Raw genomic sequence first — 23,416 nt, 5'->3', positions numbered from 1 at the left:
AATAATAGCTCCAATGGCGTGAATTTTCTGCACGTTTTGATACCTCATTTGTAGGTGTGCACCCAGCGGTACGAGCCGCATTAACGGTTACGGAAGAAAAATAAAGTTCTATAATAATAATAATAATATTAAAGAGACGCTTCTCTCCGACAATAGTAATAGGTTCCTGCCATTGCTTTGCATGGCAGGCCCCAACTAGAAAATTTCGGAAGAAATTTAGCCGGGGCCTGCCGAGGCGCGCCCGTCGGGCTCGGGCCCGGCGTCGTCACGCCACAAATCGGCGTCGACGCTAAAGGACGCCGCAACATAATCAATGGCACGCGGAGAACCGCAAGAACGTTAAGCAAGGCGGACGTGCACCATTCGGTACGATTTAAAATTTTTTTCAAGGCTTTTATTTTGGAAGTTTTGTTAAACTTCATTTCAAAGGGCCAACCTAATCCCATGAATAACAGTCATTGGATAAAATCAGTTATATAGTGCTCAAAACAGCAATAATCTCATGTAAGAATTCTCAAGGCTTTTATTTTGAAATTTTCAGTATGCTCCATTTTAAAGTTCTGAACGAATCCCATGTGTAACAGTGCTTTGGATAAAAAAGTCACATAAAGCCAAAAAGCGCAATTACCTGATGTAAAAATATGCAAGGCTTTTATTTTGAAATTATTATTATGCTCCATTTTAAAGTTCCGAACTAATCCCATGTGTAACAGTGCTTTGGATGAAAAAGTCATATACGGCCAAAAAGAGCAATTGCATGACGTAAAAATATTCAAGGCTTTTATTTTGAAATTATTATTATGCTCCATTTTAAAGTTCCTAACAAATCCCATGTGTAACAGTGCTTTGGATGAAAAAGTCATATACGGCCAAAAAGAGCAATTACATGACGTAAAAATATTCAAGGCTTTTATTTTGAAATTTTCAGTATGCTTCATTTCAGAGGGCCAAACTATTCCATTGTGTAACAGTGCTTTGGATAAAAAAGTCACATAAAGCCAAAAAGCGCAATTACCTGATGTAAAAATATTGAAGGCTTTTATTTTGAAATTATTATTATGCTCCATTTTAAAGTTCCGAACTAATCCCATGTGTAACAGTGCTTTGGATGAAAAAGTCATATAAAGCCAAAAAGAGCAATTACATGATGTAAAAATATTCAAAGCTTTTATTTTGAAATTTTTGTTAAGCTTCATTTCAAAGGGCCAAACTAATACCATGTGTAACAGTGCTTTGGATGAAAAAGTCAAATAAAGCCAAAAACAGCAATTACCTGATGTAAAAATATTCAAGGCTTTTATTTTGAAATTATTATTATGCTTAATTTTAAAGTTCCAAACTAATACCATGTGTAACAGTTCCTGAGTTAAATCAGTTATATACAGCCCATAGCAGCAAATAGTTCTAAAGGCCAGTTCAGTCCTGATCTGTTTCAACTGAGGGTTCCACTATAGATAGAACTACAATGATGCGTATCTGTAGTCCAAACCAGCAGCCAATAGCCTCTTGAGATCCGTTGCTATGGCAAATAATGGTCTCAGCAGGGTGTGAGCTCTGAGCTCTGAGCTGTCAAACACACAATTGTGTGTTTGAGCAAACACATTTTACTGAAAAGAAGCATTGGAAACAAATCCTTCCTGTTCGGGAACCGTAATACATATTCGAAAAGCGTTTGGAGCGTATGACAGGCCTATGTGTCTTCTGCGATAGTCCCGAGATTCATATCTGTACCTCACTCAGAACATTTACAGTGATGAGAGAAAGAAATGTTGTGCCCAGATCTGAAATTCTATTCAAATACATGGGAGAGAGCCTCAGACAGCCTCAGAAAATCCTGTCGCATGACTTTGCTCTGAAGCACCGTGACAGAAAACCGTACGGTCTAGATAAATTTCGAAAACATTTTACCGGAGCAGACAGGCGTATCAATGTCAGGACCGATTTTGATACTAATCGTGCGATATTTGTGGGCGTGATGGCGATTTCAAAAATGATTTGGGTTGAAAAAGTTGTCTTCATCTCTCACTCTAATCAGCGAGAGAAGCACTGTAATTTTCGGAAAAATGAGAAACTTTGGGTTGCTTAGAGGCAAATTGTGGACAAACCGTAACTGGTATCGACGAGCCGTCTTCACTTTCGAAGAGATCACAGACGTATCTACAAAATGAAATTTGAATGGCATTTCTAGGTGAATTTGTGACGACACAGAAAATCCTCAAAAATAGGGTATTTCCAGGATTTTTCCCATTGACTTATAATGGGGTTTTTTTCGTAGTTTTTTGCGAATTATGTCGCCACGTTAACCCCAAATCCCACCAAAAATAATAGCTCCAATGGCGTGAATTTTCTGCACGTTTTGATACCTCATTTGTAGGTGTGCACCCAGCGGTATGAGCCGCATTAACGGTGACGGAAGAAAAATAAAGAATTATAACTAGAAAATTTCGGAAGAAATTTAGCCGGGGCCTGCCAAGGCGCGCCCGTCGGGCTCGGGCCCGGCGTCGTCACGCCACAAATCGGCGTCGACGCTAAAGGACGCCGCAACATAATCAATGGCACGCGGAGAACCGCAAGAACGTTAAGCAAGGCGGACGTGCACCATTCGGTACGATTTAAAATTTTTGTCAAGGCTTTTATTTTGGAAGTTTTGTTAAACTTCATTTCAAAGGGCCAACCTAATCCCATGAATAACAGTCATTGGATAAAATCAGTTATATAGTGCTCAAAACAGCAATAATCTCATGTAAGAATTCTCAAGGCTTTTATTTTGAAATTTTCAGTATGCTCCATTTTAAAGTTCTGAACGAATCCCATGTGTAACAGTGCTTTGGATAAAAAAGTCACATAAAGCCAAAAAGCGCAATTACCTGATGTAAAAATATGCAAGGCTTTTATTTTGAAATTATTATTATGCTCCATTTTAAAGTTCCGAACTAATCCCATGTGTAACAGTGCTTTGGATGAAAAAGTCATATACGGCCAAAAAGAGCAATTACATGACGTAAAAATATTCAAGGCTTTTATTTTGAAATTATTATTATGCTCCATTTTAAAGTTCCTAACGAATCCCATGTGTAACAGTGCTTTGGATGAAAAAGTCATATACGGCCAAAAAGAGCAATTACATGACGTAAAAATATTCAAGGCTTTTATTTTGAAATTTTCAGTATGCTTCATTTCAGAGGGCCAAACTATTCCATTGTGTAACAGTGCTTTGGATAAAAAAGTCACATAAAGCCAAAAAGCGCAATTACCTGATGTAAAAATATTCAAGGCTTTTATTTTGAAATTATTATTATGCTCCATTTTAAAGTTCCGAACTAATCCCATGTGTAACAGTGCTTTGGATGAAAAAGTCATATAAAGCCAAAAAGAGCAATTACATGATGTAAAAATATTCAAAGCTTTTATTTTGAAATTTTTGTTAAGCTTCATTTCAAAGGGCCAAACTAATACCATGTGTAACAGTGCTTTGGATGAAAAAGTCAAATAAAGCCAAAAACAGCAATTACCTGATGTAAAAATATTCAAGGCTTTTATTTTGAAATTATTATTATGCTTAATTTTAAAGTTCCAAACTAATACCATGTGTAACAGTTCCTGAGTTAAATCAGTTATATACAGCCCATAGCAGCAAATAGTTCTAAAGGCCAGTTCAGTCCTGATCTGTTTCAACTGAGGGTTCCACTATAGATAGAACTACAATGATGCGTATCTGTAGTCCAAACCAGCAGCCAATAGCCTCTTGAGATCCGTTGCTATGGCAAATAATGGTCTCAGCAGGGTGTGAGCTCTGAGCTCTGAGCTGTCAAACACACAATTGTGTGTTTGAGCAAACACATTTTACTGAAAAGAAGCATTGGAAACAAATCCTTCCTGTTCGGGAACCGTAATACATATTCGAAAAGCGTTTGGAGCGTATGACAGGCCTATGTGTCTTCTGCGATAGTCCCGAGATTCATATCTGTACCTCACTCAGAACATTTACAGTGATGAGAGAAAGAAATGTTGTGCCCAGATCTGAAATTCTATTCAAATACATGGGAGAGAGCCTCAGACAGCCTCAGAAAATCCTGTCGCATGACTTTGCTCTGAAGCACCGTGACAGAAAACCGTACGGTCTAGATAAATTTCGAAAACATTTTACCGGAGCAGACAGGCGTATCAATGTCAGGACCGATTTTGATACTAATCGTGCGATATTTGTGGGCGTGATGGCGATTTCAAAAATGATTTGGGTTGAAAAAGTTGTCTTCATCTCTCACTCTAATCAGCGAGAGAAGCACTGTAATTTTCGGAAAAATGAGAAACTTTGGGTCGCTTAGAGGCAAATTGTGGACAAACCGTAACTGGTATCGACGAGCCGTCTTCACTTTCGAAGAGATCACAGACGTATCTACAAAATGAAATTTGAATGGCATTTCTAGGTGAATTTGTGACGACACAGAAAATCCTCAAAAATAGGGTATTTCCAGGATTTTTCCCATTGACTTATAATGGGGTTTTTTTCGTAGTTTTTTGCGAATTATGTCGCCACGTTAACCCCAAATCCCACCAAAAATAATAGCTCCAATGGCGTGAATTTTCTGCACGTTTTGATACCTCATTTGTAGGTGTGCACCCAGCGGTATGAGCCGCATTAACGGTGACGGAAGAAAAATAAAGAATAATAGGTTCCTGCCATTGCTTTGCATGGCAGGCCCCAATTATAATAAAGAGACGCTTGTTGGGTGTAGAGTAATAGGTTCCTGCCATTGCTTTGCATGGCAGGCCCCAATTAAAGAGACGCTTTTCTCCGACAATAGTAATAGGTTCCTGCCATTGCTTTGCATGGCAGGCCCCAATTACTAGAAAATTTCGGAAGAAATTTAGCCGGGGCCTGCCAAGGCGCGCCCGTTGGGCTTGGGCCCGGCGTCGTCACGCCACAAATTGGCGTCGACGCTAAAGAACGCCGCAACGTAATCAGTGGCACGCGGAGAACCGCAAGAACGTTAAGCGAGGCGGACGTGCACCATTCAGTATGATTTAAAATGTTGTCAAGGCTTTTATTTTGGAAGTTTTGTTAAACTTCATTTCAAAGGGCCAAACTAATCCCATGCGTAACAGTCATTGGGTTAAAATAGTTATATAATGCTCAAAACACAAGTAGCTGATGTAAAAATATTCAAGGCTTTTATTTTGAAATGTTTGTTAAGCTTCATTTCAAAGCGCCAAACTAATCCCATGTGTAACAGTGCTTTGGATGAAAAAGTCAAATAAAGCCAAAAAGAGCAATTACATGATGTAAAAATATTCAAGGCTTTTATTTTGAAATTTTCAGTATGCTTCATTTCAAAGGGACAAACTAATACCATGTGTAACAGTGCTTTGGATGAAAAAGTCAAATAAAGCCAAAAAGAGCAATTACGTCATGTAAAAATATTCAAGGCTTTTATTTTGAAATTTTCAGTATGCTTCATTTCAAAGTTCCGAACTAATACCACGTGTAACAGTGCTTTGGATGAAAAAGTCAAATAAAGCCAAAAAGAGCAATTACTTCATGTAAAAAATATTCAAGGCTTTTATTTTGAAATTTTCAGTATGCTTCATTTCAAAGGGCCAAACTAATACCATGTGTAACAGTGCTTTGGATGAAAAAGTCAAATAAAGCCAAAAAGAGCAATTACATGATGTAAAAATATTCAAGGCTTTTATTTTGAAATTATTATTATGCTCCATTTTAAAGTTCCGAACTAATCCCATGTGTAACAGTGCGTTGGATGAAAAAGTCATACAAAGCCAAAAACAGCAATTACATGATGTAAAAAATATTCAAGGCTTTTATTTTGAAATTATTATTATGCTCCATTTTAAAGTTCCAAACTAATCCCATGTGTAACAGTGCTTTGGATGAAAAAGTCATATACGGCCAAAAAAAGCAATTACATGATGTAAAAATATTCAAGGCTTTTATTTTGAAATTTTCAGTATGCTTCATTTCATAGGGCCAAAGTAATCCCATGTGTAACAGTGCTTTGGATGGAAAAGTCAAATAAAGCCAAAAAGAGCAATTACGTCATGTAAAAATATTCAGGGCTTTTATTTTGAAATTTTCAATATGCTTAATTTTAAAGTTCCAAACTAATCCCATGTGTAACAGTTACTGAGTTAAATCAGTTATATACAGCCCACAGCAGCAATTAGTTCTAAAGGCCAGTTCAGTCCTGATCTGTTTCAACTGAGCGGTCCACTATAGATAGAACTACAGCGATGCGTATTTGTAGTCCAAACCAGCAGCCAATAGCCTCTTGAGTTCCGTTGCTATGGCAAATAATGGTCTCAGCAGGGTGTGAGCTCTGAGCTGTCAAACACACAATTGTGTGTTTGAGCAAACACATTTTACTGACAAAAAGCATTGGAAACAAATCCTTCCTGTTCGGGAACCGTAATATATATTCGAAAAGCGTTTGGAGCGTATGACAGGTCAATGTGTCTTCTGCGATAGTCCCGAGATTCATATCTGTACCTCACTCAGAACATTTACAGCGATGAGAGAAAGAAATGTTGTGCCCAGATCTGAACCGAGATCGGCTCTCACTCTAATTTGAGCAAAAATGAGAAACTTTGGGTCGCTTAGAGGCAAATTGTGGACAAACCGTAACTGGTATCGACGAGCCGTCTTCACTTTCGAAGAGATCACAGACGTATCTACAAAATTAAATTTGAATGGCATTTCTAGGTGAATTTGTGACGACACAGAAAATCCTCAAAAATAGGGTATTTCTAGGATTTTTCCCATTGACTTATAATGGGGTTTTTTTCGTAGTTTTTTGCGAATTATGTCGCCACGTTAAGCCCAAATCCCACCAAAAATAATAGCTCCAATGGCGTGAATTTTCTGCACGTTTTGATACCTCATTTGTAGGTGTGCACCCAGCGGTATGAGCCGCATTAACGGTTACGGAAGAAAAATAAAGAATACTAGAAAATTTCGGAAGAAATTTAGCCGGGGCCTGCCAAGGCGCGCCCGTCGGGCATGGGCCCGGCGTCGTCACGCCACAAATCGGCGTCGACGCTAAAGAACGCCGCGACGTAATCAGTGGCACGCGGAGAACCGCAAGAACGTTAAGCGAGGCGGACGTGCACCATTCAGTATTATAAAGTAAGTATATCAGCTAAAATCAGCAGAAACGCTAATGTTAGCGTCATTGCTTTCATCAGTATGTGGGAAATCACTAGGATATTTTCTGTAATTGATTTACTCCATTCAGTATACTAAACATTGCTAAAAAGTAAAATAAATAGCTAATAGCTTATTGAAGCTAAAATGCTAACGCTAATGAACCTTGCATTGAACTGTTTAGTAACAGTTCAATGCTCATAAACTGCAGGAAGGCAGTTCATTAGCATTTACCTAATGATTGTCACAAATATAAATTTTCAATAACGCGCACACACAACATATCACAGTTTAAAAATATATATTGACCTTATGTTAAAGATTTCTACAAACTTTTTACAGGTAAAGTTTACAATGAACCAAAATTACAACATTTAAAGAATACCATAAATTTAAGAATCTAATGTCTCTGCAATAAAAAGAAATTGCTATCTTTTTTATTTTTAAACAACACCTCATATTGTTAAATAACTGATTTTATGTATTCAAGTTTTAAATATTACATTTGAGTTTGCATGGATGTAAAATTACTGCTCAGTTTAAAAATTACAGTATTTTTAAATACTGTTAAAAACTGCTCAGTTTTTAAACTGAGCAGATTAAAAATATGCTCAGTATTTTTAAACTGCTCAGCTAAACTTCGCTCTTTAGCTTGTTAGCTTGTCGATGTTTCAGTTTTATTCGCTGGGAAAATTATTCTTTGTCTGCTTTGAAGATAAGCAGACAAATAATAAAAAACAAGTTTTGATATTAACTCTCAACTTCATTCACAAAACTTTTTCGTTATTTATTACACAACGAACATGCATTTCACATAAGAACAAAACAATGAGGTGACGTTGCCTGTCCTTGAACACAACGCTGATCCCTCTTCACCCTGTCACCAACTCACACACATCCTCATTGTGTTGTGTTCTGTAAATAAACAAAACACAAGCAAAATCAATAAACTATATGCATATTCCAGTATACTGAGTTTTGGTTTTACCTTCATTCTATTTAAATGTAGTTTGTTTGTGCTTACCAATGTTTTCTGGCCGGATGTCTGGCACCGTTTTCCCCTGGTCAGTTCGTCGATGTCTGGTTTTAGTTCTATTCTGTGGCAATCCGCAAAACGGCGTGTAGGTTTTCGTCAGTAATGCGCGATCTGTGCTTGGTCTTGTTTAAAGTCATTATTGAAAACATCTGTTCGCACAGATAGGTGCTTCCAAACGTGGACAAAACACGAGCTGCATGGAGTCGAAGCTGTGGCATCAAATCAGGGGGCAGTAGACGGTAAAAGTCCTCGATTGAAACATCACGGGACTTCGCTCTTTAGCTTGTTAGCTTGTCGATGTTTCAGTTTTATTCGCTGGGAAAATTAATAATCAGCTTGAGGTGACTCTGCTGCACTCTAGTGGCGAGAAGCCGTAATGTTGGTTGGTAAGAATCGGAAGGCATTATGGGATATGTAGTTTGTAGTCAATTCGTCCTCAAAACCTATTTTAAGTCAATCAATGGGGCTGTAAAACGGTGGTAGGGGGGAGAGGGCCACATAAAATGACGTAGCGGGCAACATGTGGCCCGCGGGCCTTGAGTTTGACACATGTGCAATAGAGGATCTATCTGCTGCTCATGCAAAACAGTCTATTTTAATCCCATGTGTAATAGTCATTGGGTTAAATCAGTTATATAATGCTGAAAACGCAAGTAGTTGATGTAAAAATATTCAAGGCTTTTATTTTGAAATTTTTGTTAAGCTTCATTTCAAAGGGCCAAACTAATACCATGTGTAACAGTGCTTTGGATGAAAAAGTCAAATAAAGCCAAAAACAGCAATTACCTGATGTAATAATATTCAAGGCTTTTATTTTGAAATTTTCATCAAGCTTAATTTTAAATTGCCACACTAATCCCATGTGTAACAATTGCTGGGTTAAATCAGTTATATAAAGCCAAAAAGAGCAATTACGTCATGTAAAAATATTCAAGGCTTTTATTTTGAAATTTTCAGTATGCTTCATTTCAAAGGGCCAAACTAATACCATGTGTAACAGTGCTTTGGATGAAAAAGTCAAATAAAGCCAAAAAGAGCAATTACATGATGTAAAAATATTCAAGGCTTTTATTTTGAAATTTTCAGTATGCTTCATTTCAGAGGGCCAAACTAATCCCATGTGTAACAGTGCTTTGGATGAAAAAGTCATACAAAGCCAAAAACAGCAATTACATGATTTAAAAATATTCAAGGCTTTTATTTTGAAATTTTCATTACGCTTCATTTTAAAGTTCTGAACTAATACCATGTGTAACAGTGCTTTGGATGAAAAAGTCACATAAAGCCAAAAACAGCAATTGCCTGATGTAAAAATATTCAAGGCTTTTATTTTGAAATTATTATTATGCTCCATTTTAAAGTTCCGAACTAATCCCATGTGTAACAGTGCTGTGGATGAAAAAGTCATATACGGCCAAAAAGAGCAATTACGTCATGTAAAATATTCAAGGCTTTTATTTTGAAATTTTCAGTATGCTTAATTTTAAAGTTCCAAACTAATCCCATGTGTAACAGTTACTGAGTTAAATCAGTTATATACAGCCCATAGCAGCAGGTAGTTCTAAAGGCCAGTTCTCAGTCCTGATCTGTTTCAACTGAGGATAGATAGAACTACAATGATGCGTATCTGTAGTACAAATCAGCAGCCAATAGCCTCTTGAGTTCCGTTGCTATGGCAAATAATGGTCTCAGCAGGGTGTGAGCTCAGAGCTCTGAGCTGTCAAACACACAATTGTGTGTTTGAGCAAACACGTTTTACTGAAAAGAAGCATTGGAAACAAATCCTTCCTGTTCGGGAACCGTAATACATATTCGAAAAGCGTTTGTAGCGTATGACAGTTCAATGTGTCTTCTGCGATAGTCCCGAGATTCATATCTGTACCTCACTCAGAGCATTTACAGTGATGAGAGAAAGAAATGTTGTGCCCAGATCTGAACCGAGATGGGCTGTCACTGTAATTTGAAGAAAAATGAGAAACTTTGGGTCGCTTAGAGGCAAATTGTGGACAAACCGTAACTGGTATCGACGAGCCGTCTTCACTTTGGAAGAGATCACAGACGTATCTACAAAATGAAATTTGAATGGCATTTCTAGGTGAATTTGTGACGACACAGAAAATCCTCAAAAATAGGGTATTTCTAGGATTTTTCCCATTGACTTATAATGGGTTTTTTTTCGCAGTTTTTTGCGAATTATGTCGCCACGTTAAGCCCAAATCCCACCAAAAATAATAGCTCCAATGGCGTGAATTTTCTGCACGTTTTGATACCTCATTTGTAGGTGTGCACCCAGCGGTATGAGCCGCATTAACGGTTACGGAAGAAAAATAAAGAACTAGAAAATTTCGGAAGAAATTTAGCCGGGGCCTGCCAAGGCGCGCCCGTGGCTCTGGGCCCGGCGTCGTCACGCTACAAATCGGCATCGATGCTAAAGAACGCCGCAACGTAATCAGTGGCACGCGGAGAATCGCAAGAACGTTAAGTAAGGCGGACGTGCACCGTTCAGTATTATAAAGTAAGTATATCAGCTAAAATCAGCAGAAACGCTAATGTTAGCGTCATTGCTTTCATCAGTATGTGGGAAATCACTAGGATATTTTCTATAATTGATTTACTCCATTCAGTATACTAAACATTGCTAAAAAGTAAAATAAATAGCTAATAGCTTATTGAAGCTAAAATGCTAACGCTAATGAACCTTGCATTGAACTGTTTAGTAACAGTTCAATGCTCATAAACTGCAGGAAGGCAGTTCATTAGCATTTACCTAATGATTGTCACAAATATAAATTTTCAATAACGCACACACACACAACATATTACAGTTTAAAAATATATATTGACCTTATGTTAAAGATTTCTACAAACGTTTTACAGGTAAAGTTTACAATGAACCAAAATTACAACATTTAAAGAATACCATAAATTTAAGAATCTAATGTCTCTGCAATAAAAAGAAATTGCTATCTTTTTTATTTTTAAACAACACCTCATATTGTTAAATAACTGATTTTATGTATTCAAGTTTTAAATATTACATTTGAGTTTGCATGGATGTAAAATTACTGCTCAGTTTAAAAATTACAGTATCTTTAAACTGAGCAGTTTAAAAATATGCTCAGTATTTTTAAACTGCTCAGCTAAACTTCGCTCTTTAGCTCGTTAGCTTGTCGATGTTTCAGTTTTATTCGCTGGGAAAATTATTCTTTGTCTGCTTTGAAGATAAGCAGACAAATAATAAAAAACAAGTTTTGATATTAACTCTCAACTTCATTCACAAAACTTTTTCGTTATTTATTACGCAACGAACATGCATTTCACATAAGAACAAAACAATGAGGTGACGTTGCCTGTCCTTGAACACAACGCTGATCCCTCTTCACCCTGTCACCAACTCACACACATCCTCATTGTGTTGTGTTCTGTAAATAAACAAAACACAAGCAAAATCAATAAACTATATGCATATTCCAGTATACTGAGTTTTGGTTTTACATTCATTCTATTTAAATGTAGTTTGTTTGTGCTTACCAATGTTTTCTGGCCGGATGTCAGGCACCGTTTTCCCCTGGTCAGTTCGTCGATGTCTGGTTTTAGTTCTATTCTGTGGCAATCCGCAAAACGGCGTGTAGGTTTTCGTCAGTAATGCGCGATCTGTGCTTGGTCTTGTTTAAAGTCATTATTGAAAACATCTGTTCGCACAGATAGGTGCTTCCAAACGTGGACAAAACACGAGCTGCATGGAGTCGAAGCTGTGGCATCAAATCAGGGGGCAGTAGACGGTAAAAGTCCTCGATTGAAACATCACGGAACTTCGCTCTTTAGCTTCTTAGCTTGTCGATGTTTCAGTTTTATTCGCTGGGAAAATTAATAATCAGCTTGAGGTGACTCTGCTGCACTCTAGTGGCGAGAAGCCGTAATGTTGGTTGGTAAGAATCGGAAGGCATTATGGGATATGTAGTTTGTAGTCAATTCGTGCTCAAAACCTATTTTAAGTCAATCAATGGGGCTGTAAAACGGTGGTAGGGGGGAGAGGGCCACATAAAATGACGTAGCCGGCCACATGTGGCCCGCGGGCCTTGAGTTTGACACATGTGCAATAGAGGATCTATCTGCTGCTCATGCAAAACAGTCTATTTTAATCCCATGTGTAATGGTCATTGGGTTAAATCAGTTATATAATGCTGAAAACGCAAGTAGTTGATGTAAAAATATTCAAGGCTTTTATTTTGAAATTTTTGTTAAGCTTCATTTCAAAGGGCCAAACTAATACCATGTGTAACAGTGCTTTGGATGAAAAAGTCAAATAAAGCCAAAAAGAGCAATTACATGATGTAAAAATATTCAAGGCTTTTATTTTGAAATTTTCAGTATGCTTCATTTTAAAGTTCTGAACTAATACCATGTGTAAGAGTGCTTTGGATGAAAAAGTCAAATAAAGCCAAAAAGAGCAATTACGTCATGTAAAAATTTTCAAGGCTTTTATTTTGAAATTATTATTATGCTCCATTTTAAAGTTCCAAACTAATACCATGTGTAACAGTTCCTGAGTTAAATCAGTTATATACAGCCCATAGCAGCAAATAGTTCTAAAGGCCAGTTCAGTCCTGATCTGTTTCAACTGAGGGTTCCACTATAGATAGAACTACAATGATGCGTATCTGTAGTCCAAACCAGCAGCCAATAGCCTCTTGAGATCCGTTGCTATGGCAAATAATGGTCTCAGCAGGGTGTGAGCTCTGAGCTCTGAGCTGTCAAACACACAATTGTGTGTTTGAGCAAACACGTTTTACTGACAAAAAGCATTGGAAACAAATCCTTCCTGGTCGGGAACCGTAATACATATTCGAAAAGCGTTTTAAGCGTATGACAGTTCAATGTGTCTTCTGCGATAGTCCCGAGATTCATATCTGTACCTCACTCAGAACATTTACAGCGATGAGAGAAAGAAATGTTGTGCCCAGATCTGAAATTCTATTCAAATACATGGGAGAGAGCCTCAGACAGCCTCAGAAAATCCTGTCGCATGACTTTGCTCTGAAGCACCGTGACAGAAAACCGTACGATCTAGATAAATTTCGAAAAGATTTTACCGGAGCAGACAGGCGTATCAATGTCAGGACCGATTTTGATACTAATCGTGCGATATTTGTGGGCGTGATGGCGATTTCAAAAATGATTTGGGTTGAAAAAGTTGTCTTGATCTCTCACTCTAATCAGCGAGAAAAGCACTCTAACTTTAGAAAAAATGAGAAACTTTGGGTCGCTTAGAGGCAAATTGTGGACAAACCGTAACTGTTATCGACGAGCCGTCTTCACTTTCGAAGAGATCACAGACGTATCTACAAAATGAAATTTGAATGGCATTTCTACGTGAATTAGTGACGACACAGAAAATCCTCAAAAATAGGGTATTTCCAGGATTTTTCCCATTGACTTATAATGGGGTTTTTTTCGTAGTTTTTTGCGAATTATGTCGCCACGTTAAGCCCAAATCCCACCAAAAGTAATAGCAACAATGGCGTGAATTTTCTGCACGTTTTGATACCTCATTTGTAGGTGTGCACCCAGCGGTATGAGCCGCATTAACGGTTACGGAAGAAAAATAAAGAACTATAACTAGAAAATTTCGGAAGAAATTTAGCCGGGGCCTGCCAAGGCGCGCCCGTCGGGCTTGGGCCCGGCGTCGTCACGCCACAAATCGGCGTCGACGCTAAAGAACGCCGCGACGTAATCAGTGGCACGCGGAGAACCGCAAGAACGTTAAGCGAGGCGGACGTGCACCATTCAGTACGATTTAAAATGTTGTCAAGGCTTTTATTTTGGAAGTTTTGTTAAACTTCATTTCAAAGAGCCAAACTAATCCCATGCGTAACAGTCATTGGGTTAAAATAGTTATATAATGCTCAAAACACAAGTAGCTGATGTAAAAATATTCAAGGCTTTTATTTTGAAATTTTCAGTATGCTTCATTTCAAAGGGCCAAACTAATACCATGTGTAACAGTGCTTTGGATGAAAAAGTCAAATAAAGCCAAAAAGAGCAATGACCTGATGTAAAAATATTCAAGGCTTTTATTTTGAAATTTTCATCAAGCTTAATTTTAAATTGCCACACTAATCCCATGTGTAACAATTGCTGGGTTAAATCAGTTATATACAGCTCAAAAGAGCAATTTTCTGATGTAAAAATATTCAAGGCTTTTATTTTGAAATTTTTGTTAAGCTTCATTTCAAAGGGCCAAACTAATCCCATGTGTAACAGTTACTGAGTTAAATCAGTTATATACAGCCCATAGCAGCAAGTAGTTATAAAGGCCAGTTAAGTCCTGATCTGTTTCAACTGAGGATAGATAGAACTACAATGATGCGTATTTGTAGTCCAAATCAGCAGCCAATAGCCTCTTGAGATCCGTTGCTATGTTAAATAAGTTTCACACCAAGGTGTGAAGTGTCAGTGAGACAGCCTGAGAGCCTCAGAAAATCCTGTCGCATGACTTTGCTCTGAAGCACCGTGACAGAAAACCGTACGGTCTAGATAAATTTCGAAAACATTTAACCGGAGCAGACAGGCGTATCAATGTCAGGACCGATTTTGATACTAATCGTGCGATATTTGTGGCCGTGATGGCGATTTCAAAAATGATTTGGGTTGAAAAAGTTGTCTTGATCTCTCACTCTAATCAGCGAGAGAAGCCCTCTAACTTTAGGAAAAATGAGAAACTTTGGGTCGCTTAGAGGCAAATTGTGGACAAACCGTAACTGGTATCGACGAGCCGTCTTCACTTTCGAAGAGATCACAGACGTATCTACAAAATGAAATTTGAATGGCATTTCTAGGTGAATTTGTGACGACACAGCAAATCCTCAAAAATAGGGTATTTCTAGGATTTTTCCCATTGAGTTATAATGGGGTTTTTTTCGTAGTTTTTTGCGAATTATGTCGCCACGTTAAGCCCAAATCCCACCAGAAGTAATAGCTCCAATGGCGTGAATTTTCTGCACGTTTTGATACCTCATTTGTAGGTGTGCACCCAGCGGTATGAGCCGCATTAACGGTTACGGAAGAAAAATAAAGAATTATAATAATATTAAAGAGACACTCTGTTGGGTGTAGAGTAATAGGTTCCTGCCATTGCTTTGCATGGCAGGCCCCAACTAGAAAATTTCGGAAGAAATTTAGCCGGGGCCTGCCAAGGCGCGCCCATCGGGCTTGGGCCCGGCGTCGTCACGCCACAAATCGGCGTCGACGCTAAAGAACGCCGCGACGTAATCAGTGGCACGCGGAGAACCGCAAGAACGTTAAGCGAGGCGGACGTGCACCATTCAGTATGATTTAAAATGTTGTCAAGGCTTTTATTTTGGAAGTTTTGTTAAACTTCATTTCAAAGGGCCAAACTAATCCCATGCGTAACAGTCATTGGGTTAAAATAGTTATATAATGCTCAAAACACAAGTAGCTGATGTAAAAATATTCAAGGCTTTTATTTTGAAATGTTTGTTAAGCTTCATTTCAAAGCGCCAAACTAATCCTATGTTTATCAGTGCTTTGGATGAAAACGTCAAATAAAGCCAAAAAGAGCAGTTACGTCATGTAAAAATATTCAAGGCTTTTATTTTGAAATTTTCAGTATGCTTCATTTCAAAGGGCCAAACTAATACCATGTGTAACAGTGCTTTGGATGAAAAAGTCAAATAAAGCCAAAAAGAGCAATTACGTCATGTAAAAATATTCAAGGCTTTTATTTTGAAATTTTCAGTATGCTTCATTTCAAAGGGCCAAACTAATACCATGTGTAACAGTGCTTTGGATGAAAAAGTCAAATAAAGCCAAAAAGAGCAATTACGTCATGTAAAAATATTCAAGGCTTTTATTTTGAAATTTTCAGTATGCTTCATTTCAAAGGGCCAAACTAATACCATGTGTAACAGTGCTTTGGATGAAAAAGTCAAATAAAGCCAAAAAGAGCAATTACGTCATGTAAAAATATTCAAGGCTTTTATTTTGAAATTTTCAGTATGCTTCATTTCAAAGGGCCAAACTAATACCATGTGTAACAGTGCTTTGGATGAAAAAGTCAAATAAAGCCAAAAAGAGCAATGACCTGATGTAAAAATATTCAAGGCTTTTATTTTGAAATTTTCATCAAGCTTAATTTTAAATTGCCACACTAATCCCATGTGTAACAATTGCTGGGTTAAATCAGTTATATACAGCTCAAAAGAGCAATTTTCTGATGTAAAAATATTCAAGGCTTTTATTTTGAAATTTTTGTTAAGCTTCATTTCAAAGGGCCAAACTAATCCCATGTGTAACAGTTACTGAGTTAAATCAGTTATATACAGCCCATAGCAGCAAGTAGTTATAAAGGCCAGTTAAGTCCTGATCTGTTTCAACTGAGGGTTTCACTATAGATAGAACTACAATGATGCGTATTTGTAGTCCAAATCAGCAGCCAATAGCCTCTTGAGTTCCGTTGCTATGTTAAATAAGTTTCACACCAAGGTGTGAAGTGTTAGTGAAACAGCCTGAGAGCCTCAGAAAATCCTGTCGCATGACTTTGCTCTGAAGCACCGTGACAGAAAACCGTACGGTCTAGATAAATTTCGAAAACATTTTACCGGAGCAGACAGGCGTATCAATGTGAGGACCGATTTTGATACTAATCGTGCGATATTTGTGGGCGTGATGGCGATTTCAAAAATGATTTGGGCTGAAAAAGTTGTCTTCATCTCTCACTCTAAGCAGCCAGAGACGCACTCTAACTTTAGGAAAAATGAGAAACTTTGGGTCGCTTAGAGGCAAATTGTGGACAAACCGTAACTGGTATCGACGAGCCGTCTTCACTTTCGAAGAGATCACAGACGTATCTACAAAATGAAATTTGAATGGCATTTCTAGGTGAATTTGTGACGACACAGCAAATCCTCAAAAATAGGGTATTTCTAGGATTTTTCCCATTGAGTTATAATGGGGTTTTTTTCGTAGTTTTTTGCGAATTATGTCGCCACGTTAAGCCCAAATCCCACCAGAAGTAATAGCTCCAATGGCGTGAATTTTCTGCACGTTTTGATACCTCATTTGTAGGTGTGCACCCAGCGGTATGAGCCGCATTAACGGTTACGGAAGAAAAATAAAGAATATTAAAGAGACGCTTTTCTCCGACAATAGTAATAGGTTCCTGCCATTGCTTTGCATGGCAGGCCCCAATAATAAAGAGACGCTTGTTGGGTGTAGAGTAATAGGTTCCTGCCATTGCTTTGCATGGCAGGCCCCAATTAAAGAGACGCTTCTCTCCGACAATAGTAATAGGTTCCTGCCATTGCTTTGCATGGCAGGCCCCAATTATAATACTTAAAGAGACGCTTCTCTCCGACAATAGTAATAGGTTCCTGCCATTGCTTTGCATGGCAGGCCCCAATAAAGATAGGAAAGCAAAGCCTACCCGTGTGACCCAGGAGAGATGGAGATTCCCAGGTTCCGGTGGTGTCAGACGTCCATAGGAGAAGGTGAAGCAACAATATTTGCTTAATTTCTACTCTTTTGGCAAATGTTTCGACTAGATTTAAATGTTTAACCCTCCTGCAGTCTTTTAGTGCGATGCTCAGGAAGAAGTCGACAGATTTAATGGTTAGCTAACCGGGTGACCAGTTGGCTCTAAAGTTCGCGAAACCAAAAAAAAAAAAAAAAAAAAAAACGGCGACCCGGCCAGAACCGAGCACACGGTAAAAAGCTCAGGCGGGGTCCACTCGACCCCTGCTAGAACTATAGGAGGGTTCAAACTCCGCTCATTCATTTTTAGTTAGCTTCACTGCGTAGTCACAATTAGCTTACAGAAAAGGCGCCACGCCGCCAAATAAACGAAAGTCTTCTTCTTTTTGATTTTTAATGACGGATGACATCTAACGTTAAGATGCATTATCGCCATCTGCTGTGCTGGAGTGCGTACAAGAGTATTTCCCTTTATCTTTTTTTATATTCCTAACATAAATTCTTACATACCATCATGTTTCCTTCAAAAAATGTCTAACTGCTTCGTTTATCTTATTATCTTTAACTGATATTTGAATCATTCTTAGTGTCTCCACATTATATTTCCTAATTTCTTGTTTTAATTATTCTCTACTTACCCTATACTTTTCACAATGAATTAATAAACAAAAGTCAACTGACCAATAAACTTACACAGATGTGGGCTACTTACAAGATTTTTTGACACAAAAGATTTGTTTTTTCTCTCAACAATTTTGTTAATAGCAAACAGGTTAGATGAAAAAGAATCCAATAAACTTTTCTTCTCCCTTTTTTTTTTACTTAAAGGAAAATCTCAGCACACTACGTACGGCTGTACAGCTGCATGCGCTACTGTACAGACCTACATTGTATTCTGGACCAAGCAAATTTAGAAAATATTTTGTTAAACAAACTGAAATAGAATTTTATTTGTATCCTTACAGGGGGGAAACTGGGTGGCACTATGTATTTTTCAGGCACATATTTTATAGCAAAATCATCTAACTATGTTACCTTCAGTTGTTATGAAAATGCTGCATATCAAATATAACGTCAAAGAAATTTGACTTCACATCATGGTCGTTTCTGATGGCTTGAAATTGGCCTCTGTCTCTTTAAGAAACTCCTATTCTTTCTGACCCAGCAATGCTTCTCCGTGATGCTGTCTACACCTTACCTAAGAAGTTAATACGATGAGCTCCCCAGACATGCAGTTCCATCAGGTGTTTTCTAATTGCTGCTGTTGCTCGTCTGAAGGCGCTCAATGGGCAACGCAAGAAAATAAACTTTGATTCCCCAAACAAACTACTTGAGCATGCATCAAGGCAGCCCTAAATGACAGATTCAAAGATTTCTGACACGTTTGAAAAAAAAAAAAAATCAAAGCAACATTTCGGACATGTTTATGATCAGGGAATGACATCATAACCTGAACTTAAACTTCAGCCTTTAAGTTGAAAAAACTTAAAAGTTCTGTAATTTATCTTTAGACTAAAACAAACAAGAACAGATTGAACCCTTGAAACCAGTCAGTTTGCTTTACTTTGATTTATGCAAATATGCGCACAGTTTCCACAGACAAGATAAACAACTTTTGCAAGTCGGCATCTGTTAAACATGAACCCCACAGAGGTGTATCTGCGCCAACATTGCTCCATGACCATTGTGCAATTCATTCATAATACAGATGAAACCACATCCACACAGAGCAGTTGGTACATTTCAGTCTCTATGTGCTGCTCAGAGCAATCTAATCCAAATAGGGCCTTCAGAATCTATTAAATAAACTCCTTTTTTTTTTACAATCAGCTTTCAAATTAAACTCACTGAGGTCGCTAGGTTGTTCACACCGACATCAGAAGGTCTCTACCCTCTAATTGGATAGTTAGAGTGAACATATCACCCCCACGTTTTGCAAGCAATCAAGTATTGATGTGCGCAGCATCCTTGACAACCTACACTGCACACAGTAATACCTGTGATTTTTATTATTATTATTATTTATGTCCAAGATGGTTGACGGAAAAAGAATAATTGGTTTGGTCCTAGGAATGATTAACTTTTTCCAAAGACCTAGACATCCTGCAACATCGATTCATCGTGGGGTACTTGAAGGCTGCGGAGCTGTGGAAAACAGAGTTGATCTCCTGCTCTTATCATTATTATTATCCACCGAAGCTGTTGAACGGACATGTTCTTTCATCGAACAACTAAAAACATGCGGCAGCCTCGATCTCAATGGCCGTAGACCAGGTCTTGTAAATGCAACTGAAACGAAGCAGTTCTGTCACAGTCACTGAAGCCTTCCTGTGCAAAGAGAGGAGGATGGACTTTTTCTACTAAAAATGATCAACAACTGAGTACGCTTATTGTTCACATATGTGACATAGCAGTGCCTGGCGTGTAGAGATTTGTTTTTGTACTTACCACGCCTTTTCCACAGTCTATGCACCTGGGCGTGCATATTATAATTTTTTTGTAATTTGGCGCAGATTAAGCATCTTTCACTCAAAATGGTCTATTTGGAAGGTGCAGAGCAGCGTCATCTGTACAGGCATTTATATAAACCCTCTATATGAGGGCTGTCTTTTCAGAGAATAGCATGTCAACCAACGCATCAAGAATAAAAGCCTCATCGCTTGCTCATCATATTTTACGTCTTGTAAATGGCTGTGACCATGCGTGTTTCACACCAGCACATGGCATCATGGATGCTGTTGTGGTTTAAAAAAAAGGAAAGTTCATGGCTATCAACACTTGCAGCAAAACGCAATTTGGGTGACCTTTCTTTCAGAGTGTATCATGTAGGGTTTTCTAAGGAGGATGTTTGCAAAGAAGATGAAAAGAAATTTTCTTCTTAGTTTTACCGGTTGGAAAGTTTCACTTTTATAAGAAGTTGCCAACCTTTGTTGTTTGTCTTTCTCCCCTGTGAAGTCCGTCACTAATGGGAATCATAACACTTGGCGACGGCGGTGTTTCTCTGGAGGATTAAGGTCCATGTCTTCATACTGGAATGTGTCCTGAAAATTTCACTTAACGAGGAGACTCCTCCTTAGATGCTTCTCCTCAAAGACAATGAAAAGTAGAAACGTCTGAGCTACTTGACTGGTGAGGGAACTGTTAGAGGAGTGAAGTCCAGTCAATGGGGGAAATGTCGAGCTTTACTAGATTGTCTTCTGTGTTCTTTCATTGTGTTCATGCCAACTGAATGTATGTGTTTTTCACTGACACTAACTATTTGTTCACAGCAGCAAAATGCAGAATCTGTCTGTGCTTTCTATCAACGCATCTTCCCCAAAAAGCTTCTCTGTGATCATCAAGGTGTGTGTGGTAATCCCGTTTTTCTGCGTCTTCCTGTGCATCATCGCTGTCATGCTGCAGATTTTTGTCTCTCATAAACAGTTTTTGGACACTTCCCGTTACATCCTGTTTGCACACATGCTGATCAACGACACCCTACAGATCCTGTCCTCTGTGCTGCTCTTCCTCTGTGTGATGGGTCAGGTCAAGTTACCTCTTCTGTTCTGTGTCCCTCTGCTCTTAGTGTGCACCTGTACCTTTCAGAATACCACCTTTATCCTGGCTGCCATGTCACTGGAGCGTTATGTTGCCATTTTCTTCCCTCTGCAGCGCCCGGCCTCCTGGCGCTCAGACCGTATCTGGATCATTACTTTGCCTCTGTGGATCATCAGCTTCATATTCGCCATTATTGAGCTTTTCATTGGGAACCACAGTCCCACTGTAGATGTCCTCTCTACCAGCACGCTTTGCAAACCTACAGTTATCAACCAGTCTCCAATCCAGGGAGTGTATCGGTTTGCTGTGTATGTACTTTCCTTTGCAGTGGTAAGTGTTATCATCCTCTTCACCTATATGAGGATTGTGATGGAAACCAGGAAGATGCGGCAGGACAGAGCTTCAGTGAGCAAAGCCATGCACACTGTGCTGCTGCACGGCTTCCAGCTGCTGCTGTGCTTGCTGGCTTTCACCCAGCCCATCTCCGAAACTCTCATTGGGCTCCACACAAACTGGCCGGCTGAGGATGTCGCCTTTTTTAATTTCTTCTGCTTCATCCTGATACCTCGCTTTCTCAGCCCGTTAATTTATGGCTTCAGGGACCAGAGTCTGAGAAAGCACATTGGGAACAGATTCCTCTGCTGCTCAAAGAGAGACAAAACCTTTTTCAAATAGTGACTCAAATATAAGCTGACAGTTTGAAAATAAATTGTTTTAGTTCACACAGATCTAATCAGAAGTTAGACAGCTGTTAACTAAGTCTGTTTTAAAACAACAGTCAAATGACAATAAAAACATAAAATGTTGTTGTTAATTATGCATGATTTCATGTGACTCAAAGATGTTTTTGTTTTACAGGGGCCACATTCTTGACTGCACTTAGACTTGGGTGGGTTGTGTGTAATAAACATTGTTTATTTGATAGTGAGATCATGAAAGCAACAAAGATGCACAACCATTATAGAAAATATTATCTAATAGCTTTCAAGCCAAAAAATAACATTTCTGAACAGCTTTTTTAACCAGCTTTTGCAAATTTTACACACTTGTGTGAGCTACTGCTAACATTTAATAAGTAAAACTTTATGCAAACTTGTTATTGAGATGTTTACTCCATGGATTTTGTAACTTTTAAGTCAATTGATGATGTTAAAGGAAACAAAGAAAAATAAAATAGATGTTCAAAACTATAGAACTGCAATAGATTGGATGTGGCGTATATGGATAAGACAATATCTCGATTTTGGTCAAATTTCATTTTCAATAGTCCTTCACAATTAGAATACCCAAAATATAAAATTTTTGCTGCAACCTTCTGAGAAAATTAGTTTGAATGTGAATAATAAAAAAAAACACACAATAAAATTATTTTTACTTGATTTTTATTTATTTATTTTTTATTTACCATTATAGAAGATATTATACAATAGATTGCAAGCCAACAAGCATTTCTGAACAATTTTTAACCAGCTTTTGCAAATTTCACACACTTGTGTGAGGTACTCCTAACATTTAATAAGTAAACTTTAAGTAAACTTGTCTTGTTTGCTCCATGGATTTTGTGACTCTTAAGTTGATTGATGATAAATGAAGCAAAGGGAAATAATAGCGATGTGCAAAACCATAGAACTGCAGTAAGTCTCTGTAGAACTCAGTGACATGTTGAGGAGGTAACTCAGGGTATGAATTAGCCTGGATTGGAGCCGAGGCATATCTAAGACATGCAAGATGAAGATTATTGAGAAATCTCAGAGATTCATTACAGTATACAACAGACTGTGTTTGTTCTGTGTTTTTGATGGATTGTCAGATATTTTTAACTTTCAAGGCAAGCTTGTGCTAACTGCCATCATGTCTTTGGACCTACATGGCTTTCTGGGCCAATCAGATTTAAAATTTTTTATTTATTTTTTGCTAAACTGGCTGAAACATAATTTTTATTTTAAACCTTAACAACAAATAAAATGCCCTGCAATACCAATGAATATTGGTGTTACGGGACTAAGAAATAATCAAGTAGAGATCGAACTCTCGATTCCCTGCAGACAGAAATCAGATAAGTTGTTCTACTTTTACCTATGCAAACGTGCGCACAGGTTCTGCAGAAAAAGATAAGCAACTTTTGCAGGTCGGCGTCTGTTAAACATAAACCCCATGGAGGCGTATCTGCGCTAACATTGCTCCATGACGAC

General features: G+C 38.2%; 1 protein-coding gene across 1 annotated transcript; it reads left to right on the top strand.

Moving 5' to 3' along the window:
* The first annotated feature begins 20,862 nt into the window (after nt 1-20,862).
* On the top strand, nt 20,863-22,402 carry LOC116708188 (odorant receptor 131-2-like). The gene has a single exon (XM_032546019.1). It carries the CDS (start codon nt 20,964-20,966, stop codon nt 21,897-21,899), a length of 936 nt encoding a protein of 311 aa, XP_032401910.1. The 5' UTR covers nt 20,863-20,963; the 3' UTR covers nt 21,900-22,402.
* Nucleotides 22,403-23,416: the final 1,014 nt, after the last annotated feature.

Source organism: Xiphophorus hellerii, chromosome 18 (assembly GCF_003331165.1).
Source record: "Xiphophorus hellerii strain 12219 chromosome 18, Xiphophorus_hellerii-4.1, whole genome shotgun sequence".
Lineage (NCBI taxonomy): Eukaryota > Metazoa > Chordata > Actinopteri > Cyprinodontiformes > Poeciliidae > Xiphophorus > Xiphophorus hellerii.
Note: the sequence above shows the minus strand (reverse complement) of the source record. Positions and strands in the feature narration are given on the sequence as shown.

Excerpts from the sequence above, each read along its gene's own strand:
- LOC116708188 (XM_032546019.1), top strand. The coding sequence starts at position 20,964 with ATGCAGAATCTGTCTGTGCTTTCTATCAACGCATCTTCCCCAAAAAGC.